Source organism: Ambystoma mexicanum, chromosome 12 (assembly GCF_040938575.1).
Source record: "Ambystoma mexicanum isolate Mex_15411 chromosome 12, UKY_AmexF1_1, whole genome shotgun sequence".
Taxonomy (NCBI): domain Eukaryota; kingdom Metazoa; phylum Chordata; class Amphibia; order Caudata; family Ambystomatidae; genus Ambystoma; species Ambystoma mexicanum.
This window is the reverse complement of record NC_090936.1, coordinates 682,408,301-682,425,239: the sequence shown is the minus strand read 5'-3', so window position 1 is coordinate 682,425,239 and position 16,939 is coordinate 682,408,301. Positions and strand designations below refer to the sequence as shown.

At 46.7% G+C, this 16,939-nt stretch overlaps 1 protein-coding gene across 1 annotated transcript in view; it reads right to left on the bottom strand.

Annotated features, from left to right (window-relative positions):
* The window catches only part of LOC138513998 (lysosomal alpha-glucosidase-like), a 1,078,298-nt gene that overhangs the window by 225,816 nt on the left and 835,543 nt on the right, over positions 1–16,939 (bottom strand). Inside the window, exon 20 of the mRNA XM_069629222.1 lies at positions 16,524–16,612. Coding sequence (XP_069485323.1) covers positions 16,524–16,612 — 89 coding nt within the window. The remainder of the gene's footprint in view (positions 1–16,523; positions 16,613–16,939) is intronic.

Sequence of the window (16,939 nt, the reverse complement as noted above, 5' to 3'; positions counted from 1 at the left end):
GGATAAGTTACAGTGGTGAAGGCCAGTAAGTGCCAGGGCAAGTGCTGTGTGAGGGCAGAGGCTGAGGCGATTGGGTGTGGAAGGCCAGGTCCCCAAAGGACACACAAGGGCCCTGGTCACCAATCACAGCGACTGTATGATTAGCAGAGGAGGGAGGAAGGGAAGGAGGAGGTGAAAAGGAAAGTCTTGAGGAGCTTCTGGAATTCAAGGTGGTCCGGCTCAAGAGGAAGAGCAAGGGGGAGGCTGTTCCATAGGAGTGAGCCAGCTGAAGAAGGAGATCGGCCACCGGCCCTCTGTTTAGCGAAACTCTTGACACACAGAGAATTGGTACCAGAGGAATGTAGAGGTCTAGAGGGAAAGTATTTAGTAAGAGCAAGTTGCAGATAGTGCGGTCTCTGGCCCCAGACAGCCTTATGGATCATGCATAGTGATTTGCACTTGATCCTTGCAGCAACCAGGAGCCAGTGAAGAGTTTTTAGGGCAGGAGAGATGCAGTGTCTGTGCTTGAGGCCAAGGATAAATCGTGCTGCCCTATTCTGGATATGCTTGAAGGGCTGTGGGGAGGAAGAGAGTAAATTCAATAAAAGGCTATTGCAGTAGTCTAGCCTAGAGAGAACCAGAGCTCTGGTAACATTGAGCTTCTGGGGGAAAGTGAGAACAGGGAGAATTCCTTTGAGAAGGAAGAGTTGAAAGTTGGACTTCTTGCCTATGTCCTGAATGTGAGGGAGGAAGGAAAGAGAGGATTCGAAGATGACACCAAGGTTTCTGACTTCATATGAAGGAAAAGGGGGAGAGCCCATAGAGGATGTCCAGAGTAAGGGGAAGAAAGAACAAGCAGGGGTCCCAATCGGAAGGATCTCAGTCTTGCTGGCATTGAGGCAGAGATCGTTGTAGGTGCACCAGGACTGGATTGCAGATAGGCAGTTCAGTCAGGATGAAGGAAGCAAAAGGATCAGCAGGAAGTTTGCAGCGTAGCACTGGAAGTTGGGGGAGAAGGAGGAAATGATGAGTACCAGCTGAGCAAGGTAAGTGTTAAAGAGCCAGGGGGAGAAGTTGGAGCACTGGGGGGCACCACAGGTGGAGAGAGAGGTTGGTGAGGAGAAGGTGCCCAGAATAATGTGGGATGGTTGGTCACTTAGGAAGGAGGTCAGCCACTCCAGTGCCTGCTCCAAGATACCCAGGGTATCATGGAGCCTTTTTATGAGGATGAAGTGGTTGACCATGTCAAGGGCAGAGGAGAGATCAAGTTTAATGTGGACAGATGGAGAGTTAGAGTCCAGAGTGTTAGGCAGAATTACATGAAGTACCCTTTGGGAACATCACACACAATTAGGACTACACGTGACAGTACAACTTCACCTTTGGTACAAGCCTGTACTACACAGTAAAGTGGTAGCGATGGCTGAGCAGCCAGACTTATCTCAAGAGCAAGTGAGCAGTATCAATAGTTACACAAAGGACAGCAATTACTATGATTCAAACACACACTGACGCAAGGTTTCTGAGTAAAGGAATATACATTTATTTACACATCACTTTTAAAACATTTCACTAAAGTAAAGCAGTTGAAAAATCACACTCTTAATACACCATACCACACCCAATAGATTCTGGACAAGTTAGGCTCAAAATGAAGTGTGAGCAAAATGGCACTCCAGCAATTTAAAAGGGAGGAAAAGACAAAGTTAGACACGAATTAAGCAGCACCAACAAGTAAGTAAGCAGGGCAATCTAGAAAAAGGAATTATAGTGAGGAAATCAAATTAAAGGGGCCTGGCCCAAAGTCAATGGACGAAAGTCTTTGCTCAAGATCGCACAATTCAGGGTAGTTCACGGTTAAGTCTGTCCAAGAGTTCAGGACAAAATGGTTTGGCAGAAAAGTTAGCTTAAAGAATGGAGAAGAACAAGTCCTCGGATTGGCGAAAGATTTCACACACCTTCACCATGGCTGGACGAAACGAACAACCAGATTTGTACAGTACCTTAAATGGAGAACAAGGCTGTAGCTGAGGTGGACGTTCCTGCCAGGTCCTGCAGGCTCACGGTTCCTGAAGCGACTGTCCAACTGACACAAAGTAGGAAGACTGGAGGGTCCTGCACTGCCCAGGGAAGAAACCAGTAGCAGAGTAAAGCAACAAATAAAAGGTGTGTTCCTTAAAAAGCAAGCAGGGTCTGTTCCTCCTGGCTATCCAGTTCACTGTAGCTCTGTACAGCAAATTCGACCAGAGAAGGGAGGCCTGGCGAGCAATTTGGTAAACTGGTTGTTCCCACCAGCTCAAGGGGAGAAGATTCCTTGCAGATCTTCCCTGTCGTTGGAGGATGAAGATTCAGAGACTGCCTTTCCAGACCCAGAGACCTGCTTTTTATGCAGTTTTCCCCCATTCGCACAGCCTGGCTGTCAATCACACAGCAGGGTGGCTGTCCCGCCGGGACAGTCATCACAGCCAATCAGATCAGAGTGTGACATGGGTCTCAAGGAGACCCTGTTCAGGGAGTCCTAAGCCCCTCCCTGACATCCTGTCCCCCTCAGACATACAGGCGCCTAAGGAGGGCTTCTGTGCAGAAGCTTGCAAAACGACGGTGAACAAAGGAACCAAATCTGGTTTGACGCGCAGAGTAAAACACAAGAAAGACTTTTACAAAAAGAAATGGCGACTAAACCCAGCCGGAACCATATAAAAACGTATATGGTCTAGCGGGTTTAAGTTGGAGGCTACCAAGATAGCCTAAAACAATACCAAGGCTATTTAAGATAACCGCGGTAGGAAAAATAGGGTAGTTACCAATGCCACCAGCCAAGTCATAATTAAAAGGGAGCGAAACAATGCTCCAAGAGAAAGAGACAAAAAGGGATAAGTATTAACCCTTTCCAGCACTCTATTTAAGATAGTTTGTACTGGGTCTATGAGTTTTAAAAGAGACTAATAAAGTCAATGGAAACTTTACATGTTCTGGGAGACAGTAGTCAGTCCCAGAAAATGGAGTCAGAGTTGGGAAGTCAAAAAAAGACAACCCTTTGTCACTACACTGAAGGTGCTGTGTAACACAAAGTAAAAAGATGATGCCTATGGAGTAGGTGAGGCTCCACAGTCTATGAACACAAGAAAATGTTAAACACACAGCAAAACACATGTAAGAGTGGGAAAAAAGGCTCACACTCTCACCAAGTGAAAAAAATAAATCCTAGAAATCCAGCACTGCTGAGGGACTCAGTAGATAAGGGAAATTAGCCATTTTGGAGAATTGTCACTAACACAGAGATGCGAGCAGTCCTTCACGGGTGTTCAGAAGAGCAGTTTCTGTGCCTCTGGATACATGGAATCCCGATTGATGGTGGTGGAGACCAGCAACAAGTTCAGTATGAGAGGTAAGTTGGGGGAGGGCCAGCTTCTCCAGGAGTTTCGCGAGGAAGGGTGTGTTAGAAATCGGGCGGTAGATGGCTGGACAAGTAGGGTCTGCTGAGGGTTTTTTCAAGAGGGGACGCAAAAGGGAATGCTTGAGGAAGGAGGGGAAAGATCCTGTAGTAAAAGAGTGGTTGCACAAATCAGCAAGTGCAAGGGCAAAAGAGCCAATATTGGCCTTGATGGTTCTGGAGGAGCAAGGTGAAACCTGTTTCGAGGAGACCTTCATGGAGCAGACAACTCTGGTGACCTCATCAGGTGTGACAGGGGAGAAGGAGGAGAGCGAAGAAGGAGGGTTGGGAGCCAGAGGAGGCAAGGGAATGGGGCAGGGGTAGGTGAGAGGGTAGCAAGGGAGCTCGGGATGTCCAGAGTTTTAGTGGTGGAGTGTGTGGCCAGCGCATTGCCGGGAGCCTGGGATGAAAGAGGGGAGGAGGTGACGGCAGAAGGGCATGGATGGAGAGTCTGTATTGCCTTTGGAGCAGGCGGCAGGCCAGTTTGTCAGAGGGTGAGCCTCAGGTTTGCCACTTCTGTTCTGAAGCTCTCCACATGCGTTTCAAGTCTTTGGCCATTCCTACAATATATTTCTTTTAGACCCACGAGGTGGTCATGTGGCCACAGTATATGGTTCTCAGGCCCTCTAACCATGGTCAGTGAGTACAGCCTTCGGCAGTGCCCACTGTATATTTTAAAACACTACCAAGCCACTAGGCATGGCCTTCGACCGTGTCCACTGTACATGTTTCCCTCATATCTTTCTTTTGGACCCAATACATGGCCACGGACTTAGGCTGTGACCACTATACATGCCTTTTGGGACTAATGGGGCCAATGGGCATAACAACTGTATATTTTAAAACACTACTGAGTCATTAGCCATGGTCTTCATCAGTGTCCACTGTACATGTTCCCTCAATATGTTTATTTTGGACCAACCAGATGAACACGGCCTTTGGCCACTGTATATTTCTTTTGGGACCACGAGCCAGGGCCTTTGGCCAGTGAGCAAAGCCCTCGAGCTCACTGGGCACCGTGTTATTGCACCCCTCGACATGTTGACCCAATAGGCCCCACGACTCACTGTAGCTGTAAAATTCCACTTTTTTGTGTAAAAATCGAATTTGAAATATTTGCAGTCATTATAGTTGTGATGCCTTTTTATTCCAGATTCATAACCACGAATATGTAAAAAGAAATCAAAAATATGCAAGAATGACCAAGAATATTCAAAAAAGTTTCAGCTCTGATCTTGGCGCTCCAGCTGCCTGTCCCAATTTGACATGGTGTCCTCATTCCCCCTCCTCACATTAGGCCTGATGAAATGTCATTTCTTTTCATCCTCTAAAAGGCATTTTGCCAACTTTTCATCTTTGGATAACCCTGAGTATTAACAAATAACTCGAAAAAACAAAATAACAGATTATTCATTTCTGATAAGTCTCTCTGCTGCAAAGCACTATTGCACCATGGGTGATATCCTTATAATTATGGGAGAAGGGGACACCCCCATCTCTGTCAAATATTTAATACTGGACACAGTAACCCCAGACTAACGACCCCCCCGCACCCTGCCGCCGGAAATCGAGTCAACGCTTCGTGCCCAAGTTTTTTCGTACTTGGTCCAATTCCATCCAAAGCAAGCAAATATTTGACTTTTCCCTCTATGGAAAAATGAATGGGGACTAAGTCGAAAGTGTTTTTTTTTTGCTTTCTTAATAATTGCTTTATTTTTTAATGGCTTGTTCTCAAAATGTGCAGTCCAGGGTGTGGGGGGTGGGGGGGGGTAATTAGATTTTGGTTTGAAAAATTCACCCCAAATCCGTAATACGAGTCAAACATTAAAAGAAATTCATTTTTCGGGTTTCCTGTGGAACTTGATACTCGAATGAATTAAAGTGGTGCGACCACTGCACTGCACTATTATGTATGGAGAGTGAGAGGATGTACAAGAGAGGATAAAGGATAAAGGAAAGCAAGGAGATCAAAGAAAATGAAAGACTTCACTCATTTGCACATTTTCAAACTTCGACCAGACTGTCCCAACACCATTGGTCTTATTGCAAAAGCCATGGTACCGCTGAATGCCAAAACTGAAAAATCAGTGGAGCGATTGAATTCAATATAATTGATCGATGGTGGTTTTTAAACTGTTGAAACAATTTAAACTGCTAGATCACGTTAGCACTGTTTACAAAATGCACAGAACAATACTTCAGGAAGCGTTAAGACTAATAAGACTAATGTGAAATTACCATTCGTGATATTAACAGCATACAGAAATGCGCACCATGATGTATCCGTCATTAATAAATAGTAGGGCGAATAATAATGTGCAATCAAAAATAGAAAAGATCAATATTTTGTCACTGCCAACTGTGATTGCTGCAACAGAAATGCACTCAAACACAGCCAGCTATGTTCCCTTTTTTTTATAGCTGTTAGGCCAACTAATAATGGAGTTTTCTTGATTGGCAAATTGTGATTTCTCAAACAAATTGTAATGTGAAGCTCATAGAATGATTCTGAAATGGCAAGCGGCTTTGCACGGTCACTAAAAATGACCTGCAGAAACAGGGAGCTGACCTTGTGGTACAGCACAAGGCGGACCAATCACCATTGCTCCAGAGAATTTTAGCAGCAGCTAAGACGCAATTAAGCAGCCTCATCTAAAAAAGATTGAGAGCATGCTGCTGGAATCCAAGCAACGTTTCTCTGAACAATGGAAGTTGCAGGGCTTTACTGGTCAACTAACGTCAGATTAGAAAGAACATAGGGCCCCATTCCAATTCGGCCAGTCTGGTAAAAAAGTGCTGGTATTCATGGATACCGGCACTTTACCGGACTGGTCGACTACGGGTTTGCCGGTGGGGGAAAGGCAGGCACCCTACCAGCAAAAAAAGCCATCAATACCAGCACCCGTATTATCAGTGTCGGTAATGACAGCAAATCCCCTCATGGAGTCCATGAATGTGGATTTGCACCGGCACTCCGGCACTCGTGATCTGGCAGCAGTGTCACCGGATTGCGTGCCAGAAACCGGCATAATATTTGCCGGCATCCTGGCGAGTTTACCACCAGGATACCGGCTGGGTCAGAATGACGCCCTATAGTATCTACTCAGATCATATAGAGGTACGATGGCTGGGAAGTGTCTTCAGATAGGGTGACCAGCCATCCTTTTCTAATTTGTATACATCTCTTTACAAAGCTGACACACTCTTCACTATCAACCAGGGGCATTTTATCGTGGATGGCATGGTTGCAAACCTACTCTTTGAACAGAGGGATGAGTTTGAATGTACTATAACAGAGGACATTCCCCGGGCAATTAAGTCTCTCAGACTGGGTAGCAGCCCTGGCTCTGATGGCTTCAATTTCTTTGTTTTAATATTAAATCTGCTTTTTCCCTATTCCTGCATTTGACTGAACTCTTTAATCATTTTAACAGTGTGGACAAATAACGCCCACAATGGCAAAATAACAAATGACCATACTACCAAAGCCAGGACAGAGATCACTCCCTGCTCCTCCTATATGCCCACCACTCTAATACATATATGCACGGATATCATCTATGCTAGAATTTCGGATAATCTCATTGAACCCCTCTTACCTGTACTCATTGACCCTGATCAGTCGGGATTGATTCAAAATAGGAGTATAGTAGACAATACTCGGAGGGCACTCTGTATCACAGATAAAGTACACTGATCCAAACAGAGGTCAGTCCTTTGAGCTTGAAGCCAAAGAGGCATGTGACTGTGTGGATTGGGGGTTTGATAGGGTTCTTCAAAAATGTTGGGCTGGAAGTGTTGCAAATGTGATGTTTCAGGCACTTTTTTAATTTTCTTGTGGTAACATCATATTAAATGGGGTATATTCTGATTCATTCAATGTAAATGGTCATCACAGATGTCCCAATAATCCAAAGACAAAGATATCAGGTTTATCTTACTTTATTGAATTACTAAAGACATTCTTCAGGGTGACTGGGATGAGTGAGACTAAGGAGGGCCCTATGACCATCTCTATCTTCACATAGGCTCCCGCAACTCTACCCCATTTGTCCCTAACCCCCACAACATCCCCTGGGGTATCCCAAAACAAGGTAACCCCTACTGGCTTTGTCTTCTCTATTCTTAGATGGACTCCTAAAGGCCTTGGTCTTCTCTGTCCAAGTCCCACAGGGATTTTCTATATAGTCCTTGCCCTTTTTCCAGTAGGTTGTTTTCACAAGGTTTTCTCCATCAGACGCACCTCCTCACAATCTCTCTCCTTCCTTCCACCTCTATTTTCCCTCTATATCTATCTCTGTGATCTTTCCTATCTCTCTCTCCCTCTACCTGTAACTCCTCCTTCACTTCACTCCATTCCACCTCCTCTCCCCTCTCTGCCCCCCTCTTTCTACCTGCACCGACTCCTCATCCTTCTCCCTCAATAACCCCTGTCTAATCATTTACTCCTGTCGGGGGGAAATTCTCCCGGGGTCTGCTGGGCCGTCCGCGGACCCCCGGGCAGGGAGGCCCCAACTCCTCCCGTGTATCCCAAAAATGAGTATGAGCCACACGCAAGAAGCAAGGTGGTTCTGCTGTTTATTAAACAACGGCAGGGATGGGTCAAGGATCGTACGCGTCCGTCCTGACTCTCTCTCGAAATTCGTGGGGCTCGCAGGCCCTTTTTACCTCAGTATGACGCGCTACTTGCGTCACCTGGGAAAGTTAGCAAAAAACCTATTGTCACTCTGGATTGGTTCCTCGAGTGGTAGGGTTAGTATAGCATACGTATGGAGAACGCTGTTAGTGGTTAAGGGTCAGTCAGGTGGTATACTTGGGTTGTCCCTTCTATTAGATACATGAAAATTGTTACATGAAGACCCCTGATGATTGGCTAATGTTAATGGCGTCAGTGATAAGTGCCCCATGTTCTGATTGGTCCATTCGCGAGCCCCCCCAGTCTGGGACCATCGTTGTTCCCAGCTCGCGGTGCACCTGCCATTTGCAACAATGTGTAACTATGTGTTTGTGCAGACAATGCGTGGATTTGTTCATAAGCTTGAGAGCAGACTACTCCCACCGCCGCAGATGTCCATTGAGCCGCTTCATTGTTGCTGCCCGTGTCTCAAAACGTGGGATCCAGGCGCCTCCTTCCTCCTGGGTCTGGCACCCTGTCAGGTTCGGCTTGGTCACGTGAGGAGAGACCATGGTTGAGGCAGAATTCTGCACATTTAATGTTGTATTTTCCACTGTGTGTCTGGCTTAGTTTGCAGGTGTGACCTTGGCTTCGGCTTGTGGTATGCGAGTTTGCAACATTGCTCCCTTGGCTGTCTGTTCTCGCCGGGCTCATTCTGCAGGGTCAGCAATTGTACTCTTGCTCGTTCAATGTTCATGGAGGCTCTTGCTTGCGGCCTACTTGGGCCTGGTGCATAGGTGGGGATGTTTGATGCACGGCACTTTAAGTTACGGTATCATATTGCTTTATCCCCAGTATCATGTCTTCGTTATATTTCTCATTGCAATGCATGGGTTAGGAGAAGCGTCAGCAAGCATTTTAGATGAGTTCGTTGTGCGTCTTACGTTTCTGCATTTTGAAAAACCTATGTGAAAAATAATAAAGATGCGCGTCAGTGGGTGTGTCCGTCACCTACGTCATAGCACTGAATATGTTCTTCGTGTGGATTGGTGTGGGAGTGTCCAGTGTGCCTGTTTGCACGGGTGTTCTGACCGTTGGCTAGGTCGTCATGGCATCTCTAACGATGTGTTTATTTACTGTTGAATGGTTCAGTCGAGTTCATCCATGCCGCAGGTGTCGGTTTGGGCAGGGCAGGCTGGTGGGCAGGCTGGTGGGCACATCCGTATGTTCCTGTACCAGGGTATTTGGTTGTCTGGTAGATAGGCAAACTCCTCTCGTGGCGGGTGTCTGGGCCGCGATCCTCTAGGCCAGGGGCGTGAGGGGATTGGTGGGAGTCTTTTGTTCCATTCTCCCACTTCAGTCCTCTGTTTCCTGATCTTACACACTCTCTTGGTTTGCCTATCCCCACTACATTCCTTCTTCTACACACTGCCCTCCCACTACTACTCCTGCTACCACCTTTCACTTACTTACCACTCTCCTGCCCCACACACTGTCACTTACACTCACTCTGCCTCTCTATCTCTTGCTCACTCTCTTGATCTCTCTTTCTTTCTTTCTTTCACTCACCTTTTACACCCCCCTCAGAACACTAAACTCAACTTGTACCTGTCTCATGTAGAGAATTCCTTACCTGCACTCTCTCAGAACACTTCACTCCACCTTCTGCCGTCTGCCTGGCATCTTGGTACACCACTGATCCACCTGACCTCAGCCACACACCGTCCAATCTCCTCTGTTCTGGCTCAGTTTATACAGCTGTGCCTTCCCGCTTCTAAACTCCTCCTCCCAGCTCCCTGGTTACATTCTCCCCTGTTCAATCTCTGTCTAAGTTAACCCTATGGGGGTATGAAATTCCACTTTTCAATCTCCATTTGCTGGGTGGCAGCCTTGTGCTCAGCCTGATTGTTCTCCTTGTGGCTTTCTCCATACACTGGTGATTTTTGTTTCCAGAGAGGATTTCCTTGTGTCCCCCCTTCCTTGTAGTCCCTTCTCACCCTCGGTTTCTGCTGCCTCACCTTCGACCAGGGTCTGTCTGGGGTTGGTGGATGGTGTGTTTGGTGGCATCCTTTCTTAGCAGAAAAAAATCACAGCTCATTCCATGTCTGTTCACTGGTCAGAAGAGAGAATGACAGGATTTGTGGAAGGGACAGAAGTACCAGAAGCTATTTACAAATCTCACTCGTTGGGATAGGGACTGCCCCCCCCCAACTTCTTAACTCCGCCTGAGGAGTAGGACTGGCTGTGGTACGCACCCTGGTAGGTTGCCTACCTGAGGACAGGAGGGGTTGATGTTCCCCCTGACATGGTCATGAACCTGATCCTATCATAGGGGGCACAAACAGAGGTGCACATTACCCCTATTCCTATTGGGCCTTGTTTGAAATCGTTCACCTGTCTCATCAGGAAGTGACCGCTTATCAACGGGGTGAGTTGGGGAGCACAGGAGCACACATTTCGCATTTTCTTTAAATCCTCAGGATTCAAAGTTAAGAAACCTTGCTCTATGAGGCCTCTATTCAATAAGTTAGAATAGAATAAAGGCACTGTTCACCAAGTTAGAATAGATTCTAGAAATGCAGAGCCTGTTGAGTCTGCTGCATTCTGCCTCTAATACCTATTAGAGATAGGCCTGACTCCATATTTCAGGGTTTTCCATTCTGCATTAGTTTAAGAAAAAGCACAGACACTGTCTGTTTATACATCAAATTACTTTCTTAGACTTCAGGGCTGGGAGGATAATTCAGGGGTAAAGTCTTTGTCTTAGAAGCAAGACAACGCATAGCAACACAGGTCTCAGGTCTGAATCCCGGTCTCACCTTAGAAACTAGTCTCGGTATTGCGTGCGCTATAAAAGAACAATAATTATGATTATACAGTAAGAACAAGTAAGAAGCAGCTCTTAGCTTTCTGTTCTGAAGAGAGGGACATGAACAGCAATTAACTAACCTCCATACACTTTCTCAGATAATTTTCCAAAGCCAGTGAACATTGGGTTCTTCTTCAGTAGCTGGCATTTGGTGCTACTTGGCTAGGCTTTGGCTAATCGAGAGGGAACTTGTGATGTGGATATTTGGGGACCGATTCATGGAATCTTTTGCACGAGTCCATGTGACTTTGCACTGCTGAAAAGTGACTTTGCACTGCGACACAAACCCTAATTAATGGAACTGTGCAGTGTATTTTTGCAGTGCAAAATCTTGGACAGGGTAGCCTATCTCCAAATACAACAACATTTGGAAGAAAACAACCTCCTAGGCCTGCGACAATCCGGCTTCAGACCAAGGCACAGGACTGAAACTGCCCTCTTGGATCTAAAAATCCAAATAGATGACGCCAAAGACAAGGGCAAACTGGCCATCTTGTTCTTGTTGGATCTCTCTGCTGCCTTTGATCTGGTTGACCACCAGATCCTCACTCAACACCTCTCCTCGGCTGCTGCATTCTCTCAGAATGCCACTAAGTGGATCCAGTCATTCCTGTCTGACAGGACGACTAGAGTTTTCGCCCCCACTGCGGCTGCGGACCCTATCCCAATCACATGTGGAGTGCCGCAAGGCTCCTGCATTTCTCCTTCACTTTACAACATCTTCACGAAGCTCCTATTTGACCGTCTTGACGATCTGGGTGTCAGCTACACTAATTATGCAGACGACACCCAGGTCCTCATCACGCTCACTGGTAGCTATGAAGAAGATGTTGCAAAGCTTAATGATATCTATTTAGAAATCCAAGCCTGGATGGCCACACACAGTCTTTGCCTTAACGACGATAAGACAGAATTGCTTATCGTAGGCTCCCAGGCTCACCTCAACAAACTGGACCAAAGGTACCAATCCTTTACCATTGATGGCAACATCATAAAAGTCTCCAAAGAGGTTACAACATTAGGTGTATACCTCGATTCTACCCTATCACTAAAGAAACGAATAAACTCTACCACCTCAGCTACCTCATACACCAATAAATTGATCAATGCCTGTAGGCCTTTTCTCTCCACCTCTAGCTGCCTCACCCTATCTAGAGCGCTGATATTGTCTAAATTAGACTATTGCAACACACTCTACTTAGGCACTACCACTAAAAACTTGAACAGACTCCAGATCCTGCAAAATAATGCACTAAGATGTGCCCTCAACCTCCCGCGCAAGGCGCCCATATCCACGGTTAGAAAAGTCCACTGGCTCCCTATCCGTAACAGAATTAAGCTAAGAACACTGGTCATCACCCACAAGTGCCTATCACATACTGCCCCACGTTACCTTTCTGACAAATTCAATAGACACTGCCCCATTAGACCCACCAGAACACCTTACCTACACCAACTAAAGATCCCTAATTATAACCTAAAAACAGCAGGGGGCTCCAGGTTTCCAGTGCTCGCAGCACAATGTTGGAACACCCTCCCCACTACAATTAGATCGGAAGCCGCATTCTGGCCTTTCAGAGCCATGGTAAAATCATGGCTACTAGCCTAAACAGCCAGACTCTCACCGACATGACCGGCTATCCGCCGCTCTCTACCTGTAGTAATGTTTACTCCACCTACAGCCTATTCAGGACCAACCTGTAACCCGGTCCGCATTAGCCACTGTAACTTTTTTTCTTTTTTGCATATTCTCTGTACATACTTTTCTTGGTAGATTCTACTCTTGTATGTAAACATTCAGAGCCTGGACTAATGTACGCTCTGTCTGTTGTACTATGATGCTCGTGTAACGATATGTAACTCTGCTGTACACATGATTATGCGCCCAGTTACCTGAGGGTTCGGATGCGCTTTATAAATAAACAAACTAAACTAAACTAAAAATTACACTTTGCACAGTTCCATGAATCAGGGTTTGTGTCAGCAGTGCAAAGTAACTTTCCAGCAGTGCTACGTCACATTGAACCATGCAAAAAATTCCATGAATCAGGCTCTTGGTCTTTGTTGTGTTGCTGATGTCAGGAAAAGCTCAGACAAAGTCCTACTGTGTTGGAAAGTGTGTTGCCCTGTCTGTTTGCTGGTTCTTAGTATCATAGTACCTTAGTATGCCTGGTCTGCAGGCTCTCTATCTCTCCTGGCCTCTTTCTCAGTGTGCCCACCATCTACAGGCCATCTGGCCAAGTCACCCTCTTCCTCTTCAAGTGGGCTGACCTCTTCTCTTCTCTCCTTGTCTCCACCTCTCAACTTCTCGACCTCGGAGACCTTAACTTCCACTTGGATTCTACCAGCCCGTCCTCTGGGCTCTTTCGCGACATCTGTTACTCTCTCTCTCTCTCTATTTTACTTTCTGGCCTGACTCACTCTACAGGGACCATCCTGGATGTTCTGATCTCCTCAGACCTCTCCCTCTCCAACCCCTCACTACTCCCCCCTCTCTTGGACTGACCACGTTCTTCTCTCCTCTCATCTCTCATGTTCTGCTCCTCAGCCTAAGCAGTCCCCAGCACTACCACCCACCTTCTCGGTCATGCGGCCCGTGAAGTGTGTGTCAATGGAGGCTTTCACCGCTACTTTCTCAACTCTTCCTACACCCTTGGCTGACGCACACTCTGACACAGCCCTTTCCAACCTTCATCTCTCTATCTCTAACACTCTTGATGTCCTTGCCCCTGTCACAAGGATCCATTTGAAGCCCAAATCCAAGTGCAACTCTGGGTATGATTCTGACCTTGCCACCCTTAAACCCAAGTGTAAGGTGGCAGAGAGGAAGTGGAGGGCATCAAGCACATCCTTTAAAAACTGGCCTGCATCCAAGCCCCCATCTCTGCGGCCTCTAACAACTCACCCAAGCTTTTCATAATCTGCAAGGACCTGGCCAATCCTGCTGCAGTCTCTACCTCTCTTTTTTCCTTCCAGGTCCTTTGCATGGCCTTGGCATCTCATTTCACCAAAGAAACTCAGGACATCCTGTCCACTCTTTCTTCCTCTACCGCCTATTCCTCTCGCTCTACCTCTACCATTCCCAGCCCCTCTCTGGCAGCTTCTCCTCTTCCTTTCTCCTCCTTCCCCCTGTCACTCTTGACATTGTTTCTAGACAAGTCCGATCAATGAATGTCTCATCAAAGAAGGTGATCCCCTGCTCTTCCAGACCCATTAAGGACCATGTTGACACCCTTGCTCCAGCCTTTGCCGATTTCTGCAATCACTATTTTGCCACTGGAATCTTCCCCTCTCCCCTTAAGCACTCCCGTGTGCACCCCCTTCTTAGGAAGCCTTCTGCCAATCCTTCCTCTCTGGCAAATAATCACCTGATCTATCACTCCTTTCCTAGGCAAAATCCTGGAAAAGCTGGCCATCTTCCAGCTTAATCTACATACTGAATGTGTCGGTTGTCTCCATGACCACCAGTCTGGCTTCAGAGCATCCAGAAGCACGTAAACTGCTCTGCTGAACACCCATGAAGACTTGCTCTCCAATCTTGACTCTAACCTTCCTTCTGTCATCATTCTCCTTATCTATCCTCTGCTTTCGACATGGTCAACCATGCCATCCTGCTCAATCGTCTCCGAGACAACCTGGGTATATATGGTCCGGCCCTCACCTGGTTGACCTCCTTTCTCACTGATCGACCCTCCCAGGTCCAACTTGGGTCATTCCTCTCTTTCATCTCTATCTCGCTACTTGTGGTGTTCCCCAGGCGTCTAACCTCTCTCCCTGGCTATTCAACCATTACCTGACACCTCTGACTCACCGCATCTGTACCTTCTACTCTAACTTTCAGTGTTATGCAGATGACACACAGCTCTCTTTCAAGCTCCCCTCAGCCTCTACTGCTCCTTCTCTCATACCTGACTGTCCGTAATTCAGGAATGGTGTGCTGCCAACGATCTCTGCCTCAATGCCAGTAAGACTGAGATCCTCCTCATTGGGACTCCTACTCCAGCCTTCCCGCTCTCTCTCTGGCCGCCCACCCATGGCCCTCTACCTGCTCCTTCTAGTGAGTCTAAGAACCTTGGGGTCATCTTCAACTCCACCCTCTCCTTCTCTCCTCACATCTCTGACATCTCTAAGAAATCACACTATCAGCTAAACTTCCTCAGAGGTATTCTTCCACACTTCCCCCAGAAGCTCACTGTCTCAAGAGCCCTGGTTTTCTCTAGGCTGCACTACTGTAAAAGCCTCTTTCTAAAACTGCCTGCCTTTACTCTTTTGCCCTCTACAACTTATCCAGAATGGGACTGTGAGACTTGTCCTTGTCCTCAAGCCCAGGGATCGTATCTCTCCAGCTCTAAAATCTCTCCACTGACTTCCTGCAGCTGCGAGGATCAAGTTCAAGACCCTCTTCATCGTGCACAAGGCCTTCTGAGGCCGGGTACCACACTACATCCTACTTTCTCTTCCTAAGCATCTTCCTTCTTGAGCCCTCTGCTCATCCACTTCCAACTCTCTGAGGGTCAGGCGCTTCTCTGGGCAGAGAGTGGTTGGTAAATCTCTGTCTTCGGCCGAGGCCTCTATCTGGAACAGCCTCCCTGCCTCCTCAAACTTGAGCAGGCCCACCTAAGGTTCCAGAAGCAACTCAAGACCTTCCTTTTCACTTCTGCTTTCTCTCTCCCTCTCCCTTGCTGATGCCCCTGTCTGCTGTGCATACTGGCTACCTGGCCACCCACTGAATTTACGGGGCCAGGCTCCTGCACGACCAGTTGCCCTTGCACTACCTTCGGGCCTCCCATCCAATTAAGGAACTGTATCTGTAACCCTAAAGTCCCCTGATTCTCTGCACTTACGAGCCACCTCCCGGCTGCACTTACTATTTACTTTGCACTCCCCTTTACCCCTTGTACTTCTTGCCCCTACCCCCACACTTGCACGATCTGGATGTCACAGGGACTAGTAAGATCCTTGTTTTGTTCTCCCTATGTACTCCATTCCTTGTCTTGTCGAACCTAGAAAAAGTTGTGTACAGACGTGTTATAAATGACTTATATCACATCATATCTTCGATTGTACCCAAGAAGTGGCAGTATCCAGTGGCTCGGTGCCTGGAAAGGGTTCCTGTAGGTGTGGGATTCAAAGAAAAGGTGCGAAGCAGACAGCTGTCATGGAAAATATGAAGTTATACAACACAGAAGGAACTTGCATTCCAAATTCCAATATGCAATGTTTCATGCTGGTGCAACACCATCAAAAGCCTTATTTTATGGAATATATCACGTATTTAGGAGCTGGTGAAATAATGTAATTGATATGCCTGTGTGATGCAACATTCTAAGTGCGCCATCAATGAGACGACAGGTTCTAACTGGTTGATTTACACATAATCTTTAACAATACTTTGCAGTATAGTTGTTAAGGCACTATATACATAAAGGTTTCAGTCTACCAATATCGGTTGCATTGCAAAAACAAGAACCTGTAACATGAATGCCAACTGTCATCAAATGTTCAGAACATTCACTTGTGCAGGCAAGATTATAAACACAAATGAGATGAGTGTAAATTAAACTTCAGGAATCTCCTATCCAGAAAAATCGAATTCTAGCTCGGTACGAAAATGGCACGAAGCTTACCAATGGAGTCTCCTTCATCCCAGTACAGCGACCCTGCCGCTGATCCCTTTTCATCGAGAGCAATTATGAGTCCCAGGGGATTCTTCCGGCTGTCAAGAAAAGCGTTCAAGAGATCAAAATGATTAGCACAGTTTTATTCTATCATGAACATCCATTCTGGCACAGTATTAACCAGAGGCTACTGTTATAATTGGTTATTTTATTATAATTGGTTATTTATAACACACTTAATACCCAGAGGTTTCTAAGCGCAGACCCAGGGATCGAACCTGTGTTGCTCTGCATGTCTTGCTTCCAAGGCGAGCACGTTGCCCCTGAGATATCCTCCCGAGACAAGACGTAAAGGAAGTAAACTGTCTCGAGGCAATGTACTGTCAAACAGTGCATTTCCAGATCAACTCACTCCACAAATCTTT